The sequence below is a fragment of the Monomorium pharaonis genome, chromosome 7, assembly GCF_013373865.1.
Source record: "Monomorium pharaonis isolate MP-MQ-018 chromosome 7, ASM1337386v2, whole genome shotgun sequence".
NCBI classification, from domain to species: Eukaryota; Metazoa; Arthropoda; class Insecta; order Hymenoptera; family Formicidae; genus Monomorium; species Monomorium pharaonis.
The window spans coordinates 5,359,808-5,377,033 of NC_050473.1; the positions used below are offsets into that span (position 1 = coordinate 5,359,808).

At 27.6% G+C, this 17,226-nt stretch overlaps 2 protein-coding genes across 5 annotated transcripts; one reads left to right on the top strand and one right to left on the bottom strand.

The window, feature by feature from the left end:
• The first annotated feature begins 518 nt into the window (after positions 1 to 518).
• LOC105832637 (leucine-rich repeat-containing protein 23) lies at positions 519 to 10,014 on the top strand. 4 transcript variants are annotated; one of them, XM_036290241.1, is made up of 9 exons: positions 519 to 841; positions 1,031 to 1,261; positions 1,673 to 1,971; positions 2,253 to 2,457; positions 3,218 to 3,421; positions 4,526 to 4,741; positions 4,814 to 4,970; positions 6,256 to 6,545; positions 8,158 to 8,749. In XM_036290241.1, the coding sequence occupies exons 1-9, from the start codon at positions 752 to 754 to the stop codon at positions 8,407 to 8,409; spliced, it is 1,944 nt and encodes a 647-aa protein (XP_036146134.1). In that variant the 5' UTR covers positions 519 to 751; the 3' UTR covers positions 8,410 to 8,749. The 4 variants fall into 4 exon arrangements, with proteins under 4 accessions (XP_036146134.1, XP_036146135.1, XP_036146137.1 ...); XM_036290242.1 differs by lacking the exons at positions 4,814 to 4,970; positions 6,256 to 6,545; positions 8,158 to 8,749 and adding exons at positions 9,280 to 9,408; positions 9,481 to 9,647; positions 9,713 to 10,014 and having other exon boundaries at positions 521 to 841; positions 4,526 to 4,813; XM_036290244.1 differs by lacking the exons at positions 4,814 to 4,970; positions 6,256 to 6,545 and having other exon boundaries at positions 521 to 841; positions 4,526 to 4,813.
• LOC105837587 (zinc finger protein DZIP1) lies at positions 9,905 to 17,081 on the bottom strand. Its single transcript, XM_012682485.3, has 8 exons — positions 16,600 to 17,081; positions 15,864 to 16,231; positions 14,502 to 14,846; positions 14,236 to 14,352; positions 12,907 to 14,164; positions 12,096 to 12,651; positions 11,476 to 11,596; positions 9,905 to 10,742 (listed from the first exon to the last, which is right to left on the bottom strand). The coding sequence occupies exons 1-8, from the start codon at positions 16,718 to 16,720 to the stop codon at positions 10,473 to 10,475; spliced, it is 3,156 nt and encodes a 1,051-aa protein (XP_012537939.1). The 5' UTR covers positions 16,721 to 17,081; the 3' UTR covers positions 9,905 to 10,472.
• Between the last annotated feature and the right edge of the window lie 145 nt (positions 17,082 to 17,226).

Here is a 17,226-nt window from a genome sequence, read left to right on the forward strand (position 1 = left end):
TTCTCTTAGGATTTACAATAGGTGTAGTAAGCGTTATGCCATAAGAACTGACCAATTATAATTGAATGTGAGAAGAATAATCAAATATATAATTGGTTAATATCTTATGGTTTAATGCCCAGTCTACAATGAGTCGTTGGTCGTTGGTCGTAAGAAATTTAACCAATTATGTTCGGTTATTCTTCTCTAAGATCAACTGTGATTGGTTAAATTTCTTACGACCAACGACTCATTGTAGACTGGGCATAATGCCCAGTCTACAATGAGTCGTTGGTCGTAAGAAATTTAACCAATCACAGTTGATCTTAGAGAAGAATAACCGAACATAATTGGTTAAATTTCTTACGACCAACGACCAACGACTCATTGTAGACTGGGCATAAGGCTTAGTGAAAAAATATTTCACTATTATGCCCAGTCTACAATGAGTCGTTGGTCGTTGGTCGTAAGAAATTTAACCAATCACAGTTGATCTTAGAGAAGAATAACCGAACATAATTGGTTAAATTTCTTACGACCAACGACCAACGACTCATTGTAGACTGGGCATTAATCGAGAGAATTGAAGTTGTCTTATATTACTATTATTTGACTGTTCTAAATAATTGGAGGATTATTTCAATTATTTTCACTTTTTTGTAGCTATCGATATATGCAATCAAGAAATATACTAGTGAAATATACACAAAAAATATATTAGAAATGTAATAGTCAATATTAAAGAAATATAGAAAACAACAGCTGATAAAAAATGCATGAAAATAAACATGTTCCATACGAAAGACCAAAAGATAGTTTTATGGAAAGTTCTCAATTAATGACAGCTACTTCGCTTGCAGGAGTACGTACCTCTTTTCTCAATTAAATTTTGACTCGAACATTATTTAATTCAAACATATTTAAATTGCTTAAATCTAACTAAAAATTTCTTTTTTTTTTATTGATTAAACTATATAATATTTTAAATTATTTTGTGTCACTTGTGAAAATCTACTCATCTGAGTATAATTTCTCTCTTCTTTATCACAAGCTAAAACAGCGAATAATCGACAGCGACTGGGGAGGATATGCCTTGGATTTAGAATTATGGAAGGACAGCAAATCGCCTGTAGTGAAACTAAGGCCGAGCGAAGTATCATTAAACGACAAGGAACGTTTGGGTTTTCTATCCGACAGATTGATAGGCATTGGCTCATCTTATCTAAGAAGATCACCTGAAAGTGGTCGCTATATTCTTAACAAATGTATCCTGAAAGATAGGGTACGAGGGATTCCATAATATGTATTAGTATATATATATATATATATATATATATATATATATATATATATTGCATATATAGATTATTTTGCAACAAAATTTTTTTTATACATCATAAATATTGAATAATAATACTGTATAGTTTCAAAACATTTAGTGTAATACTTTTATTTTTAAAAATTTCGAAAAAATTGCCTTTTTTTGGCCATTTATAGGACGACCCTCTTAAAATCAAAAACGGACATTTGATTGCGTTTCTTTGTAAAATAAAGATAAAAATAATATACATTCTAAACATTGTTTTACTTAGATAATTATCTAAATTTAATTAGATAATTTTTATAACACCAAACACTGTGGATTAATGATAGCATGCGTGTGTTCTATTTGCTGCTGTTCTTTGTTTTTCAGAATCTCACAGACATCACTATGCTGAGATATCATCGGCACTTACAATACATTAATATTGCTAATAATAATATATCGTGTTTATCGCCTCTGAGTGGTCTTCTATATTTAATATATTTAAATGCGTCGCACAATCGAATTGAACACCTGTCGGACTTTGCGCCTCCTTGGTACCTCACATATATAAATTTATCTTACAATTATTTGACGGACATTGGCGACTTGAGAAATTGCTGGAACATTGTAAGATTAAACTTGTCTCACAATATTCTAGAAAGCATCTCTGGCTTGGAAAATTTAAAGTAAGATCTAATAATAATAATAATAATAAATAATAATAATGTACCTTCTAATCCTTGGTAGAGAAAAAGATTAATAAAATTGATATTTTATTAAGTTTCATAAAATTCAAATATTCATCAGAAATTTTATTAAAACTAATTATTTATAATGAAATTTTGATAAAATCACCAGTCAATACTATTTTAAAATAAAATTCAACGAAATTTTATCAAAATTTTATTAAAACTTTGTAATCAGGAATACGGAAATCTCTATTTACAATTTATGCAAACCGTTTTAGACATTTGCAATACTTAAACTTGTCCTATAATCTCATCGAATGTATCGAAAATTTAGACGGTTTGAATTTACGGGAATTGAATTTAGAAGGCAACTGCATAACATCTTTTAGATCCGTAACACCCGGCCGTGGCATAAATGTGTTGCCAAATTTACGAATAATTCTACTGGGCTACAACAGACTGTCAACGTTGAGCTTTTTCAAAGTAATCATCACAAGGATTAAAATTCTTAATCCCAAAAATTCTCGGAAATTTTAAGGAAAAAACGTTTTTTTCCACTTTTGTCGCATTTTTCTGGATTTTTTTCTTCAGATAATGTCACTTTTACTATTCTCTGACTTAAGGATTTTTAAAACTTTTTTAACTTTCTTTTAAGGGTTTAAGGATTTTAAACTTTCTTTTATTTTTGAGAGTTCTAATAACTAAACAATTTTTTAATAAATTCTCTGTTATCAATAAAATAATTTTTTTTACATGAGAATGGATTGTTAATTATTTCTTATAGTTTCTTGGATAATAAATGCCAATCCTATTTCTAAATTGCTTCATTCAATTTTGAGAAATTTGCAATTAAAATTGCAAAAAGGCTAGTTTCAGATATTTTGTTATATTATAATTACGATAGGTGATACCCAGGAGTTTTATTGCAATTAAAATTAAACATGTCATTAGAACTTTCAATCCTCAAAAAATTTTTTTTGTATTAGCTGGTTAATAATAATTATTTTTTCATATTTTTCCATTTTAGAAAAACGGAAGAAACTGGTTTTTCCTTTTATTTTATTTTTTATAAAAATTAAGTAATTACATATAAGAGTATTCATAGATCCTGTTTTAAAAACTATGAATTACAAATTAATTATTTAGAAATTTAAATTAAAAGTAAAAATTTGGAATAAAATAATAAAAATCTTTTATTGCGTAATGTAATAAAAAGAGCTTTTAATTACGTGATGTGTTTTAGGACACGTACAGCTTACGCTTCGTAGATTTAAAGTTCAATAGAATCGCTGATTTATTGGAGGTATTGAATTTGACGGGTTCGATATTTGAGATCGACTTTAGAGGTAACACCTGTACGAAATGGCCAAATTATCGAAATGTACTGATATCTTCCATACCAAGCATTAAATTTATTGACAGTGTTGAAGTACTTGAGGAAGAAAAGGTATTGGATAATTTTAATTGTGCATAAAACTGATACAAAAGATTCATCTCTTTCTAGCTTTATAAATAAAACTCATCAAAAAGAATTGTTTGTTTTGCACTTACACATAACACATAACATACACACATGTATACATCGGATTTCAAAAGTTATAAAATCATATAGAAATTTTGAAACATTTTGAGTTTATTTTAATGTATTTTTTTAGAATTCTTCGTATAATTGTTTACCATTTCTGTATAATTTTATAAAAATATTTTATTATACTTTTACTTTTTAGAACTATACTTTCGAAAAAACTTAACAGATTTTTTTATACAACACTTATGTATTAAGTATTAAGAAAGTCTAATTTTTTCATAATTTGTTATATACACAAATTTTGAAATATTCTAAGATTTTTAGAATTTTATTTTTAAAGAACATTATCTAGAAAATTTAATAAATTTTTTAGAAATTCTCAAATTTAAAACATAAAATTTAAAACATATAAAAACTTTTTATATGTTATATTATAAGAATTTTTTCGACAAAGTAAAAAAAATTTTTTTTATTTTGAAGAATTTCTATATGTATATGTAAATTTTTTAATATTTAAACATTTCTAAAACTTTTTATTCTATAATTTCCGAAAGAAATTTATAAAAACTAAAAAAATGTAAATTTTTTTTAGATATCTTTATGAGAGAGAGAGAGAGAGAGAGAGAGAGAGAGAGAGAGCGAGAGAGAAAGAGAGTTTAAAATATGAAGTTTTTTAAAAATATTCTAAACGCCGGTATTCATAATCAGTTCGTACATTAAGTTGTCTTAAAATATCATCAACTAGTATTAGTATCTTAAAACATTATTTAAAATGTCTTGAAATTAAATACAAATATATCGGCTTAAGATTTCCAGGATATCTTAAATTCTTAATTTTCAATACAAATTGATCTGAAGAAATTTAAAATATCTTTAAGTATAAATAAAGTTTAAGATATTTTCTATAGAAAATATCCTTATAAATATAAAATATAAAATATTGTAAGAAAAATATATTAAAAATATTTTTTAAATATTATGAAAATTTTTTTCATCGGTGTAACTATTAAAAATTATTTTCAGGTAATATCAACCATACTATTTGCCTCACCGTTGGATTTGACAGCTGCCCGTAAAGTAGCGAAGTTAACATTATTAGAGCAGTTAAACATCACCAAGATAGACGCACATGTTCAACCATACGATGAAATCAGCCTTCCTCTGATAATACTCACAGGACCGTTAGCGCTCATGAAAATGACGCTGGCTTTGCATGTGGCTCAAACAATTTCTGACAAAGTAATCCTGGCAACTTCGTCTCTTATCTTAAAGTTCAGTCTCTTGAGGATACAATTGGGCACAATTTTCCAGGTAAAATATTGCCGTTGGCATACCACAAAAGAGATATGTGCTGACGATGATGAACATAGAGCTTACATTTTTGTGAGCAGAGAAGACTTTAACGACATGGCGCGACGTAGCGAATTTTTAGTGATTCTGGACCTTGTAGGCGATAATTACGGATTCCGTTAGTGCATTATTGTTTAATTTATTTATTATTAATGTAATATTATTTATATTAATTTATACTAAAATATTCCTGAATGAAAAAATATTCTAACATTTTAAAGAATTTTTAAATTTATAGATTAAAAAAAAAGATTTATACTTTAGATTTTATAGATTTTCTTTGGAAATTATAGAAATCTTAGAATTTTAGGATTTATAAGACATACTAGAAAAGATATATACTTACTTTCTCATCATTTTTGAAAAATTGTTTAGATTGATTTTAATATTAATGTTAGAACTCCATTAATACATTATTGCTTACATTATTTTATTCTTAATGTAATACTGCTTATATTAACTTAGCTGAAATATTCTCTATTGGAAAACATTCTGTTAATCTTGTATTATTTTAAAGAATTTTTCATATTTTAAATTTCTAATTTTTTTTTTAAATAGGTACTTGTGCTCCATTTGGGAGTCGGCAAACGTTCCCAACGATGCAACAATATGTACTTCATATTGCTTCAGATTTTATAGGCTTTTTTCAGAAAATATACTATAAAATAAAAAATCTTAGAAATTTCAGAATATTTTAAAATTTAAATATATAAAAAGTAGTAAACATATATAGACTGATAAATAATCAGTCGAATCTAATTTTTTTACGACCACCTTAAGCAATATCTTAAAATGCTATTACCGTTCTGTGATTGGTTGACGATATCTTAAGACAGTATTTAAAACGGTTTCTTTAAAACTCAATTAAAAATACCAATAGACTGTTTTAGCATAGCATTTCTAAAAAATGTTTTTATATTTAAAAAATTCATATAAAAAATCTGAAATAGTACATTATGTAACAAAACTATAAAGTCGATGCACCTTTTATGCACGAGAGCGTTCATCCGCACGAGTGCAAAAAGCTATTACGGTATTGCATACCGTATATTTTGTTATGTGTGTTGATGTATGGTCCCTTGAGTGTCTTGAATTCTTGCAAATTGAAATGATCAAACATGCTGAAGAAGTCATATTGGAATTTTTCGTTATGATTTACGTTATTTATTGAAAGACAAGAACTGTGCAATAAAATTAAAATGCTGAAATCGGCGACTTTACCCACAAAAGTAACATGAAAGAAACCACTTTCGACGTACACATAACAAATAAATCACTTTAATTATAAAATTTTATAGATTGTGAAAAATTCTGAAATTTATGTATTAATTCTGAAAAATTATGAAGAATAATTCTAAGACAAATTTTGACCAGAGTTATTATGTAACACTATCTTTTTATAGATGTAAATCAGATTAGTTCATTGATATCCGAACACAAAATTGGACTTACACAAATGAATCTGTACGCAGTTACGGAAATTTCTAAACGATATCCGAACTTAAAAGCGATCTTAGTATTCACACAGAGCATCGATCTTCATAGAGACTGGATACGAGAAAAATTTGATGTCTACACATGGATTAAGGATAGTGTGGAAAATTTATTAGCTGTCAAAATAGGCAAGCATCGAGAAGAAGAAATGGAGAGCGCTAGTTCCATATTAAATTTTATCAAAGAAATTTTGCATAAGGTTCAGCTCAAAAAAGTTTATTTAAGGAAGTTCTAAAGTTTAAAAAAAATGGAAGAGAGTTACAAAATTTTTCATTCATATGTATCTCTTAACAGGATACATGTATTTTGACATTATTATCTTCAAAAATAGTAAATAATAAACTAAATTTAAAATCAGATATATATATATATATATATATATATATATATATTTAAGATCAGACAAAATAAGATATATATATAATCATCCATACGAGCCAACACTTTATGTTCGCAAGTATAATTACTTAAATTTTTACCATCACCAGTATATACTGCGCGTCGATAACTTCGTCAGTCTTAATTAAAACAATTTTTTCTCGGTTGCCTCGGTGGCTAGAGCTAGGACATCTTCATTGAATAAAGGAAAATCCAGGTTCAAACCTGGCTAAGATATTATTTTTCGCAATAATTTCTTTATTGTTTTTCTGAAAAATATAAATTGCTAGTCAATTTAATTTGTAATATTACATATTCTAGTGAAAAAACTATGTTTTAAAAATGACGAAGTTGTCGACGCGCAGTATATGCTGGTGATTGTAAAAATTTAAATAATTAATTATACATGCAAACATCTAGTGTTGGCTCGTCTCGTTGATATTAAATATATATATTTTTTTAATTTTAAAAAATTATTCAAGCCGGTAATAAAAAAATTTTCTAGTATTAGGGATTTGAACTAAATTTGAAAAATAAAAACTATTAATGTGTAGGTATTTAAAAATATTTTTTATAATATTGGTAAATATTAATGCTGAAAAGAAATTGAAAAAGTTATTTAATTTATATTTATATTATATTTATAATTTAAATATAGTACCAAGCGACTGTTTTCAGTAGTATCATCATTTAAATAGAGTTATATAGTTTATAAATACTTTATGTCCTTCTACGAAAATAACACAGTAAAACTTTCTTTTTTTAATTTTGAAATATTCTTTAATTTCTTTCCATTCTTTCTTTTCACAAATCTTTACATTTTCTGAAAAAATTACTCAAAACTCTATTTCCCTCATCATAAGACTCTCTTTCAATACCATTTTAAGAAATAATTAAAAAACCTATAGTCAAGAATTTTGATTAAATTTTATATAGAAAATCTTATATATTAACTCTCCAATTGCATCCATTGATCTGAGACGTTTAAGCCAAAATATTTGCTTTAAAACCTTGGCAAGCTTGCTTGTTTGTTTCCTATTTCAAAAAAAGTAGAACGACGGTAGGACTTTATCGTTGTAAAAAAAAATCGTAAAACTTTCTTCTTATTTATATTCAAAATTTGTTTTAAAAATAAGTATTCAATAAACAATTTTGTAAAAAATGACTATAACATCATCAACTATAATGTTGATAGATATTCTGTAAAATTTTTCAGATGTTTTTTACTTTAAAACAAAGAAAATGTGTCGCCATACAGAATATAGATGCAATCCGAAGGTGTTAAAAAACTGATGCAATTGGAAGATTGATTGTAAATTTACTTTCAAAATCTAATCAAGTTCTTATATTATGTAAAAAAATGAAGAACCTCCTTAATTTTTTATGGTATGATATACCATGAAATTCTGTTAAATGCATGTGTATATCATTAGATAATAAGTCGTCTAGAACTTCCAACTTACGGTGTCATCGTAAGACCACAAAATGAGGCGACGACCACTGATATAATATTGCAAAGTAAAACGATGTTACCTAAAACTATATTACAAAGGAGCGAGGCGATGCTGTTGGAAAAGAAACGTATTGCATTAAGAGAAGCGTGGGCTAAAAAACATAGTGTAAAATCGCTCGATCGAATGTCGTTTGAAGAAAGAACACATACGACAGAAAGATTAAAAGTATGAACCGTAATCTTAAAATATTAAATTTAAATATTATCAGCATTTCGATGAATAGGTGTTATTGGACGAGGAATCTAATATTATTATCGACGACGAAGAGACGAAGCGTGAAGAGCGCAGATCGAAGATGTTGCAGCGTCGAACTACCTTGTTGACGAACACATCTGAACATTTTGAGGATCTCAGTGAATCGACATCCGAAGAGATGGAAATTGTATACTTAAATATTCTTTTTGAAAAGAGTTATTAATCTCATTCTATTTCTTCGATGTTACGTTTTAATTGATATAGTTAAGTGATACGTCTTAACAGACGGGGACTATTTATTCTCATGCATCTATCTTAAAAATAATAATCATGGAATATAATATGAGTTTTGAAATATTTTACTATATTACTTAATTTTAGTGAAGTTTAGTAAAATATATACTATTTTATAAAATAACTTTGATAAATATATTTACTTTATTTATTAAACAATTATTATTTATTGTTTAGTATATTTTAATAAAGACTTACTATTTTATAATATAAAATAATATAGATTTCACTCAAATTTATGAAAATTTTATTAAAAATATAATAAAATTCTTTGAAATCCATGTTGTCCCACAACTACCATGATTTCGAAAACAAATTCCAAAAAAAATATTTCTGAAACTGTACTATATGTTGTGACGCATTTAAAGTGATACTTTTAGTTTAGGGTACTTTAATTTTGATATCTTCTTTGTACATATAAACGGAAAAACAACAGTACTAAAAGTTGCTTAGTTCAAAAAGAAGTATAACACAGCAACTTTTTGTCAACATTTTATTATTGCTAATTCTCTTATACTGTATAAATATAATTCTAGTAATTTTTATTTGTAGCCTCAAGAGGGGAAAACACACAAAGAAAAAGCAGAAGCATTAAAAAACACATACATCGAACTTGTTATAAAAAGTAGAAAATTGTATTTGGATTATCATGAAAGTCATCCTGGTTTCTTTACTTTAGTGGTAATACATTAATCCAATGTCTCTTGCAGTTATATCTCATATGATACTGTGAATTGTTATTTTGTTTTGTAGCTGCTTATAGATGACTATACAAAAGCTTTTAATTCATTAATTGAGTTTATTCACGAGTCGTATACGAGTTTGCCTCATAGGAAATCAATGTTCTTCTCAGAAATGCAACATTTCAAAAGTACAGCAATTTCCGTCGCACTTGAAAATATCATTAATGAAATCAGAGAGTGAGTACATATTGAAATTTAGTCTTAAATTTGCTTATCGTAAAAATTTTTTTTCTCTATTACAGAAATTTATCAATATCTAAACTCCAACGCAGAATATTAAAATTAAAAGGGACTAATTGTCCTTCAAAAAATAATGATTCCAATTAATGTTAACAAATTGGAATACACAGTATATAATTGGAATACACAGTATTCCAAATGAACTTGTATGCACTTTTTATTAATAGAAATCGCAAAATAAAGTTTAGTCAATGTATTTCAGAAATTTATACGCGAAGAGAATTTTCTCTCAGAATTTACCCTCGAAATTACTGGGATAATATGGATTTCGAAAAGTTTTACTATAATTGTAACAAAATATAATTTTACTATAATTTTACTAAAATTGTAATTTTAGTAAAATTTAACAAAATTTAGTAACATTTAATAAAATTACGTAAAATTTTAATAAATTGTAACCAAATTTTATCAAATTCTATTAAATTTACAAAAAATACAGTAAAATTTTTCGAAGTTTATATTGTTCCATGATTCTAATGGCTTTTAAGATAAATTCTAAAAGAAAATGCTTTTCATGTATAATGTATATATATTTCAAGTGCACATTAGATATATATAAAATTCTTTTCAGTACGTTTGTGCATCAAAATGAATTAAATAAAACTTATCCATTCCTTAACATATATGTATATGTATACACTACTAAATATACAAAAAATTCAATAAATTAAATCTACTCGTAATCCATTTGTGATGTCAGCAGCATAGAGCGGAAGATGCAGATTAAGATAATAATTAAAAACTACATACAATCGGTCCACCTTATTCCATCTGCAGTATTGCATCTATATCCGAATCCAGATCGGAATATTTTATTTCACTTTTACGTTGAGCGACAGAAAGGTCTTTGTCCTTCAGAGTTCGCGGAGCGGGTTGTGGGAATACATTGTCTCTTTCTTTTGGATTTGTAAAATTTTGTACAGGATTATCCAAGATAGAACTCACAAGACTGGTCGAGTTTAACAGTTGATTCGTGTTAAATCGAAAGATTGTTTCGATTGATCCTACGGGCGGCTTTTTTACTATGCTCAACTGCAAAACAATTTATATTGTTATTTTAACGATATACTACTTATACATATAGCACAATACATAAAGAATTTACACAAATTTTGTTTAAAAACTCTCACATTTTTCAGAAATTGTAATCAAAGATAAAATTAGAGAACTTCTTAATGTAGTTTTGAAAAATATTTATTTCAGTATATATATTCCTTTTCTTGTTTCTTAATCGTGTAATGATAAAGAAAAACTACTTGAGTTTTAAATATTAAATTTAAGATAGTATTAAAAGAAATATAATATAAACTAAAACTAAATGTTGTATAACGAAATGTCCAATAACAGGGATCTAAGAAACACAGAATTCGAAAGTTGATAATTAATTAGCATTGTATTTGATCAGCTTTTGAACTCTGTATTTCTTAGATTCCTGTCATTGTGAACATATTGTTATACAATATTAAGTTTAAAACGATATTGTTTTCTATTATCACTACTTTTTTAAATAAAAATTTACGAATCATAAGAGAATGTACGTGAACTTATTGCTAATTGATTTTTCATTTATCAAGACAAAACGATCAAGGAAACAATTGTCAGAAAAGAAAAAATAGAATTTTTTAAAATACAATTCTAAAAATTTCCCTAAATTCTTGTTTTAAAATTCTTTTAATTCACTCGTATTTATTAATTATATTCTTATTTTATTTGATTATATCTATAGTTTAATTTTTTTAAATTAATCTTTTAATTATGATCTTACCTGTTCTTGTATTTTCTTCGATATTTCAGCGATTTTATCGCTTTGCGAAGTTTTTAAAACAATATTGCCCGTACTCATGGACTTTTCTTTTTGCAACGCATATTCTTTTCTCTTAGCAAAGCTTAATAAAAATAATGTGGTTTTAAAAAAAATTACATATTTAAATATAAAAATGTAATTTTTATATTGAAGGAGATTCTCCAGTCTTTCACATAATATAATATAAAAACTTAAATTTTGTCATTTTGAAAATAAGTTTATGATTAACAGATTAATATTTCTGCATTTTTTTTAAATTGTGTAAACATAGATTCTTTAAATAACTTTCTAAAATAACATAGAAAAGAAGAAAAGTTAAGTAATTCAATCATAAATAAAAGATAAGAATTTTGAAAAACTGTTTGTATAAGAAATATCATATCAGTATTATAAAGAAAATATTTTCAAATAACTCTTGTTTTTATTGCTTAAATTTTGTATATTATTATTTTTAAAATGGCAATACCGAAAGCTCCTCTAATATATATATAAAGTTACACATACTTTCTTTTACTTCTTTAAAGTCGGGAAAACCTCCTTAAAAAATATAAAAACAAAAATTACAATAAAATCTTTAATACCTTGAGATGTTCCAATCATTGTAATTTACTTGAATACTTCGTTGATCATTTTCTGGCATCGTCGTATCATCACTTTTTTTGTCATTTAAATCGAATAAGACTTTTTTTTTTACCAAGCTTCCGGCTGAGCCACTCATTGGTTTTAAAACACTTTTACTATTCTTTGGAGAAAAAATTAACTCGTCTTGCTGCACATTTGTACTATCCGAATCATTGTTTTCGAAATATTTCGGCGCTACTTGTTTTCTGCTGATTGGAGAGCTCACTTTACATGTGTTAGTGTCCGACACAATTATTTTCGTAGACAAAATCTGTTTTAAATCCTCTCGAGATTCAATAGAGCTCGCAGAAGAGACATTTCGAACTGTCTTCGGATACGTCGCGGTCACCTTTGGACTGACACAAGTATCCATTCCACTTTTTCTTAATGGTGATTCGCGCGTATTCTCATACACTTCGTCATCTTTATATTTTTTAGGAAGGAGTTCAATCTTCTGCTTCAAACGTAATTTTAATGGTGTTGTATTTTCTGTTTTTTGGACGGATATATATTCGCCTGCGAAATAAAAGATTATACATTATGGATGTTATTATTGGAGATCCTGCAAAATAAATTGAAATTGTAAATATGATAATATTTAAATCTACTATAAATGTTATGTGAATAATATTATATTTTATTTAACAAAACATTTTTATAACTTATTTAATTTATTTATCGTTAAAAATTAAATTACTTTAAAATACAATAACATTTTTAATTGTTCGTAGTATACAGAGAGATTTAGTATGGAAAATATATGACGATTACCACTATCTTTATTGAATGCTTTCCAAGCCTTCGATTTCACATGAGTGACTAGCTTATTCAGCAGAGAATTTTTCATAAGCGAGGAATATCCCGATTCCTTACGATTTGCCAATATCGTTTGAAGAACGTCTTCGAGTATTTTTTGTTTAATTTGATTATATCGAATTAATTTCTTTGCATTAATGCTTTGCTGATGTCTCACAATCTCCATCTTTTGCTTATACGTTGCCGCAGGTATCCCTTGCCATTCCGGATCAATTCCCAATTCTCTCAACCGATTGTCGAGCATATTCCGCGCGTCTTCCGGTATCACCTTTTTTCTGATATTGACAGACGTTTCAGATCTTTTTATTAAATCCTCATCCATAGTGACACTCTCACTGTCAGTCCCCGATTCTGATATCGACGATAAGGATTCGGATTCCGTCACAGAACTTACGCTACGTTTTTCTAAGAATTCGGATTTCCTTTTCTTTATATTGTCAGTATGCAATATTTCTTTTTTTTCTTTGATGTCTACGTACTTTTTATTTACGTCAGTAAGATTTTCTTTGGTAACAAAACTGTTACTTGCGTGGTCATTTACTTTATTTATATCGTTCAATACATCATAATGCCTAGCATTTTTCGTTTTTTTACCAGATTCTAATTTATCCGATTTTGTCAGATTGCGTGACTTTGCAGTCATATGTTCCACAACTTTACTATTATCAGGGATAACTTTTTTATTACCTTTGCTTTTTGCAGTATTATCTTTACCAGGCATGTGTTGAATTTGTGCTGCAATCGATATCAATTTGTCACTATATTCTTGACTAGATCCACTACCAATATCTTCGATAATCATCTCGATGTTTTCAGTATTATTTAAATTCTTGTAAGTATTGCTTTCGTTGTAATTGTTTTTGTGTTTTGCTGTTAGCGTAGAAGATTTATTTAGGAATTCCGATACGTTGTTTTCTGTATTTTTGTGATTAATCTGCATCTGCGAGTTACCAATCTCACGTGACAAGTTGTTCAATTGCTTCCTCTGTTCCACTAGCATGTTAGATTGATCCATAGATTGTTTCTCTAAGTCATGCACTTTAGATTCATATTCAGACCTTGTACGATTAGCTATCTGCTGAGTCGCTTTCAATTCCATGGCCAATTTCTCGATGTCCCGATGGTGTTGAACTTCCATGTCCTCTATTGTGGCCTTCCAATGATTCTCTTGTGCTTGTAACTTCACCTGAATATCTTCCATACCTGGAGTTAACTGTAAAAATAACTTTATATAACTAGTACTAGCAAGATTAACATGCAATAAAAGCTCTTTTCATTTTTTACTCTTTCAAGAAGTTGATTTCTCAGGTTCTCAATCTCTTTTTCTTGTTGGCTGATTATAGTTTTCACATTTGTCTCCAGGATACTCTCATTTATAACGTGATCCTTTTCTCTTAATGCCTGTAAAAATGCAAATACTTTCTGAGAAATATTACAAAAAAACAGAGTTATTATGTAGTGCAGTGTAGCGAACAATTTTATAATTTCTTTTATAATCTTTTCTTGTGAATCACCCCAATAGTGAAAGATTTATTTAATTATTAACTTACGCGTATCTCGTTGAATAGCATGCTCTTTAAATTTCCAATGTCTTCTTGATATCTTTGCTGCTCCTGAAATCTACCTACTTTCTCAACATCATACTCATGTTTATTCATATTTCTCGCATAATTCTTTTCTGTGTTATCCTGCAGTTTATCGGTTTCACTTCTTATCACTCTTTCAGTTTGATTCAGTCTTTCCTTTAATGTTTTTATTTCATTATGTAATTTCTCCGTTTCAGCTCGATAATGATCATGCACAGGGGACGTGGATACACTCATGTACGAATGTTTGCGCGCTATATGAGCATTTACGAATATAGCACGTACAAATGTTTTTGGACAATGTGGACACTAAAAAAAAAAGTTTACAATAAAGTCTCGAGAGTCTCGCGACTGATTTATTTAATTCCAATTTCTAATTTAGAATTTAAAAAATATATATTAATTATCTAATTAAATTATCTAGATAAACATCTAATTAAGATTTATAAAAGAAATTAAATGTAGAATATAAAACTAGAATGTAGAGGTATGTAAATAATTTGAATTTGAATCGAATCAAATCACAGGATTGGATTCATTTTCGAATCTTAAAGATTCAAATTTGAATAGTTCAACAATTTCGAATCATTGATGAATCATTTGATTTCAAATTGATTATCAATTTTGATTATTTTATTTATATCGTTCGTGTAATCTTGTATCAGAGTATATCAATCCTTCCAATTTTGTGTCAAGATTTCCAAAACTTTTCTCTGAAGTTTTCTAAATTTTATAAACTACTAAAAAATTTGTGTATAATAAATAATCATCGTTGTAAATGTATTTTAACATTTTATAGATTTGTATAATTTTATAGAATTTAAGACAAAATTTGAAAAATAACTCTATTATATTTCCTATAAAGTGTACTAAATATCACTTTGATATTTTATTTTAATAATATTAAAATAAATTAATATGTTAAATGTTAATAGAATATATATTGAATCCTTATTTGTTTAATGCTTATGTATTTATGATATTTATCTAGTATCTGTATACATTTTTACTTAATACATTATACATATTTGTAATAATTTTCTATAATTCTTGTGATTAATTTTTTATCTATTACAAAAAATTTAGAATGCCATTGACAATATTTTATTATGTTTAAATTAACATAATAATGTAAATCTGAGAAAGTTTGATTTAAATTTGATTCGTATTTGAATTGAAGAGATTTGATTTGATCAAATCTCACAAATGCTTGATTTGCACACCTAGAATCTATTAATATTTGTAACTATAAATTATAATTAATACAATATTAGAATCAATGCAGTTCTTATTTACAAATAATTTGCCATTTTCAAAACAAACTACCTTATAAACTTCTCCATTAGAGATCTCACCAACGCTAGTTTCAATCAATTTACGTTTCTCCCTTGATCTCTCTTTCAGATTCTTCACAGTATCTTCCAGAGTGGCAATTTCTTTCTTCATGCTGACGTTCTGTTCTATCTTCTGTCTCAATTCATCCTTCAATATTACCACGCTATGATCCAAATACTGTTTACAATATAATAAATATTCAACAGAGAGTTGTGCGAGTCTGAACAGCTTGACAAAGTTGGGATCCAGGATTTTGACATCATATTCACTCTCCAAGCAATAATCTATCACATTATTGATATTTTGATCAATGGTCGAGAAATCTCTTTCTCGAATAACATGGTCTATGTCTATGGCACCTACAAAGAAAAAAACAAAAATATTGATAATTTATATTAGCAAAATTGATTGATTTTTATTGTATAACAATGTCTCAGAATACAAAAATCATAATAAAATAAAAATTTCATTGAGTAGAAGTTACTTGGGAAAAATTATTGCAACTTTACTCAGTCACAATATTTTGACAATTTTGTGATAAATTTTTGATACTGATAGAAATTTTGATTTAAATTTTAAACTAAAAATTTTAACTTAAAGTCTTTAACTTAAATTAAAAAAATAAATCGTGTGAGATTGTAATTTTTTGTCAATAATTTTTTAAAATTCTATTTATGCCTTTTTGATCTTATTACGACAATCTTGAGTTTTACTTTGAGCTCAATACCTATGCGATTCCAGTCGACTCGCACTCTGGATCCGTGCATATTGAAGTAAAATCCTGATTCTCTGGCGAGTTTCGGGAAGTCATGGCACCAGTTGGTACCGACTCGAAACGAAAATGCCATTTTATTTACAGATTTACTCGCATAGCACAATAACGTGAAAAAAATCTCGGGAAAACTCTCTTCCAATGGAAAAAATTTATCTATATTTCCTTATCTTTATTTCCATCGCGTTTGCTTAAATATTTAGGAGTCGCGTGTACTTGTGTGAAATTCTCACTGCATAACTGCTAACAATTATTGCTCGCGCGCGATAATTGTACAGCTTCATTTGCAATTGCGATTGCATTTGTAACTCGTTAGGGGAGATAAAAAAACGGCAAGTGTTAAGGTTATAATATAACAAATATAAACAAAGTTTGGCGTGGTTTGGCGTCGGGTGCGTGCGCCATCTGCAGAAACTATCAACACATCTCATTACTAGAGTCATATGGTTTGTTCGCGTCACATGCCCCAACATGCTCCTATTTACCCCAACGCACTCCAATACGTTGATTCCGATGACGCCAACCTATTAGAATGCGTTGGAGTGAGTAGGAGCATGTCGGAGCATGGCGACGCGAACAAAC

Bases quoted from the DNA above. Each gene is read 5' to 3' on its own strand.
- LOC105837587 (XM_012682485.3), bottom strand. From the start codon at position 16,720: ATGGCATTTTCGTTTCGAGTCGGTACCAACTGGTGCCATGACTTCCCG. The intron at 14,165-14,235 runs GTAAAAAATGAA...TTATTTTTACAG, and splicing joins GAAATCAACTTCTTGAAAGA to TTAACTCCAGGTATGGAAGA. The intron at 12,652-12,906 runs GTAATCGTCATA...TTTATTTCGCAG, and splicing joins AGCATTCAATAAAGATAGTG to GCGAATATATATCCGTCCAA.
- LOC105832637 (XM_036290241.1), top strand. From the start codon at position 752: ATGCATGAAAATAAACATGTTCCATACGAAAGACCAAAAGATAGTTTT. The intron at 1,972-2,252 runs GTAAGATCTAAT...AAACCGTTTTAG, and splicing joins TCTGGCTTGGAAAATTTAAA to ACATTTGCAATACTTAAACT. The intron at 6,546-8,157 runs GTTCAGCTCAAA...GTATATCATTAG, and splicing joins TCAAAGAAATTTTGCATAAG to ATAATAAGTCGTCTAGAACT.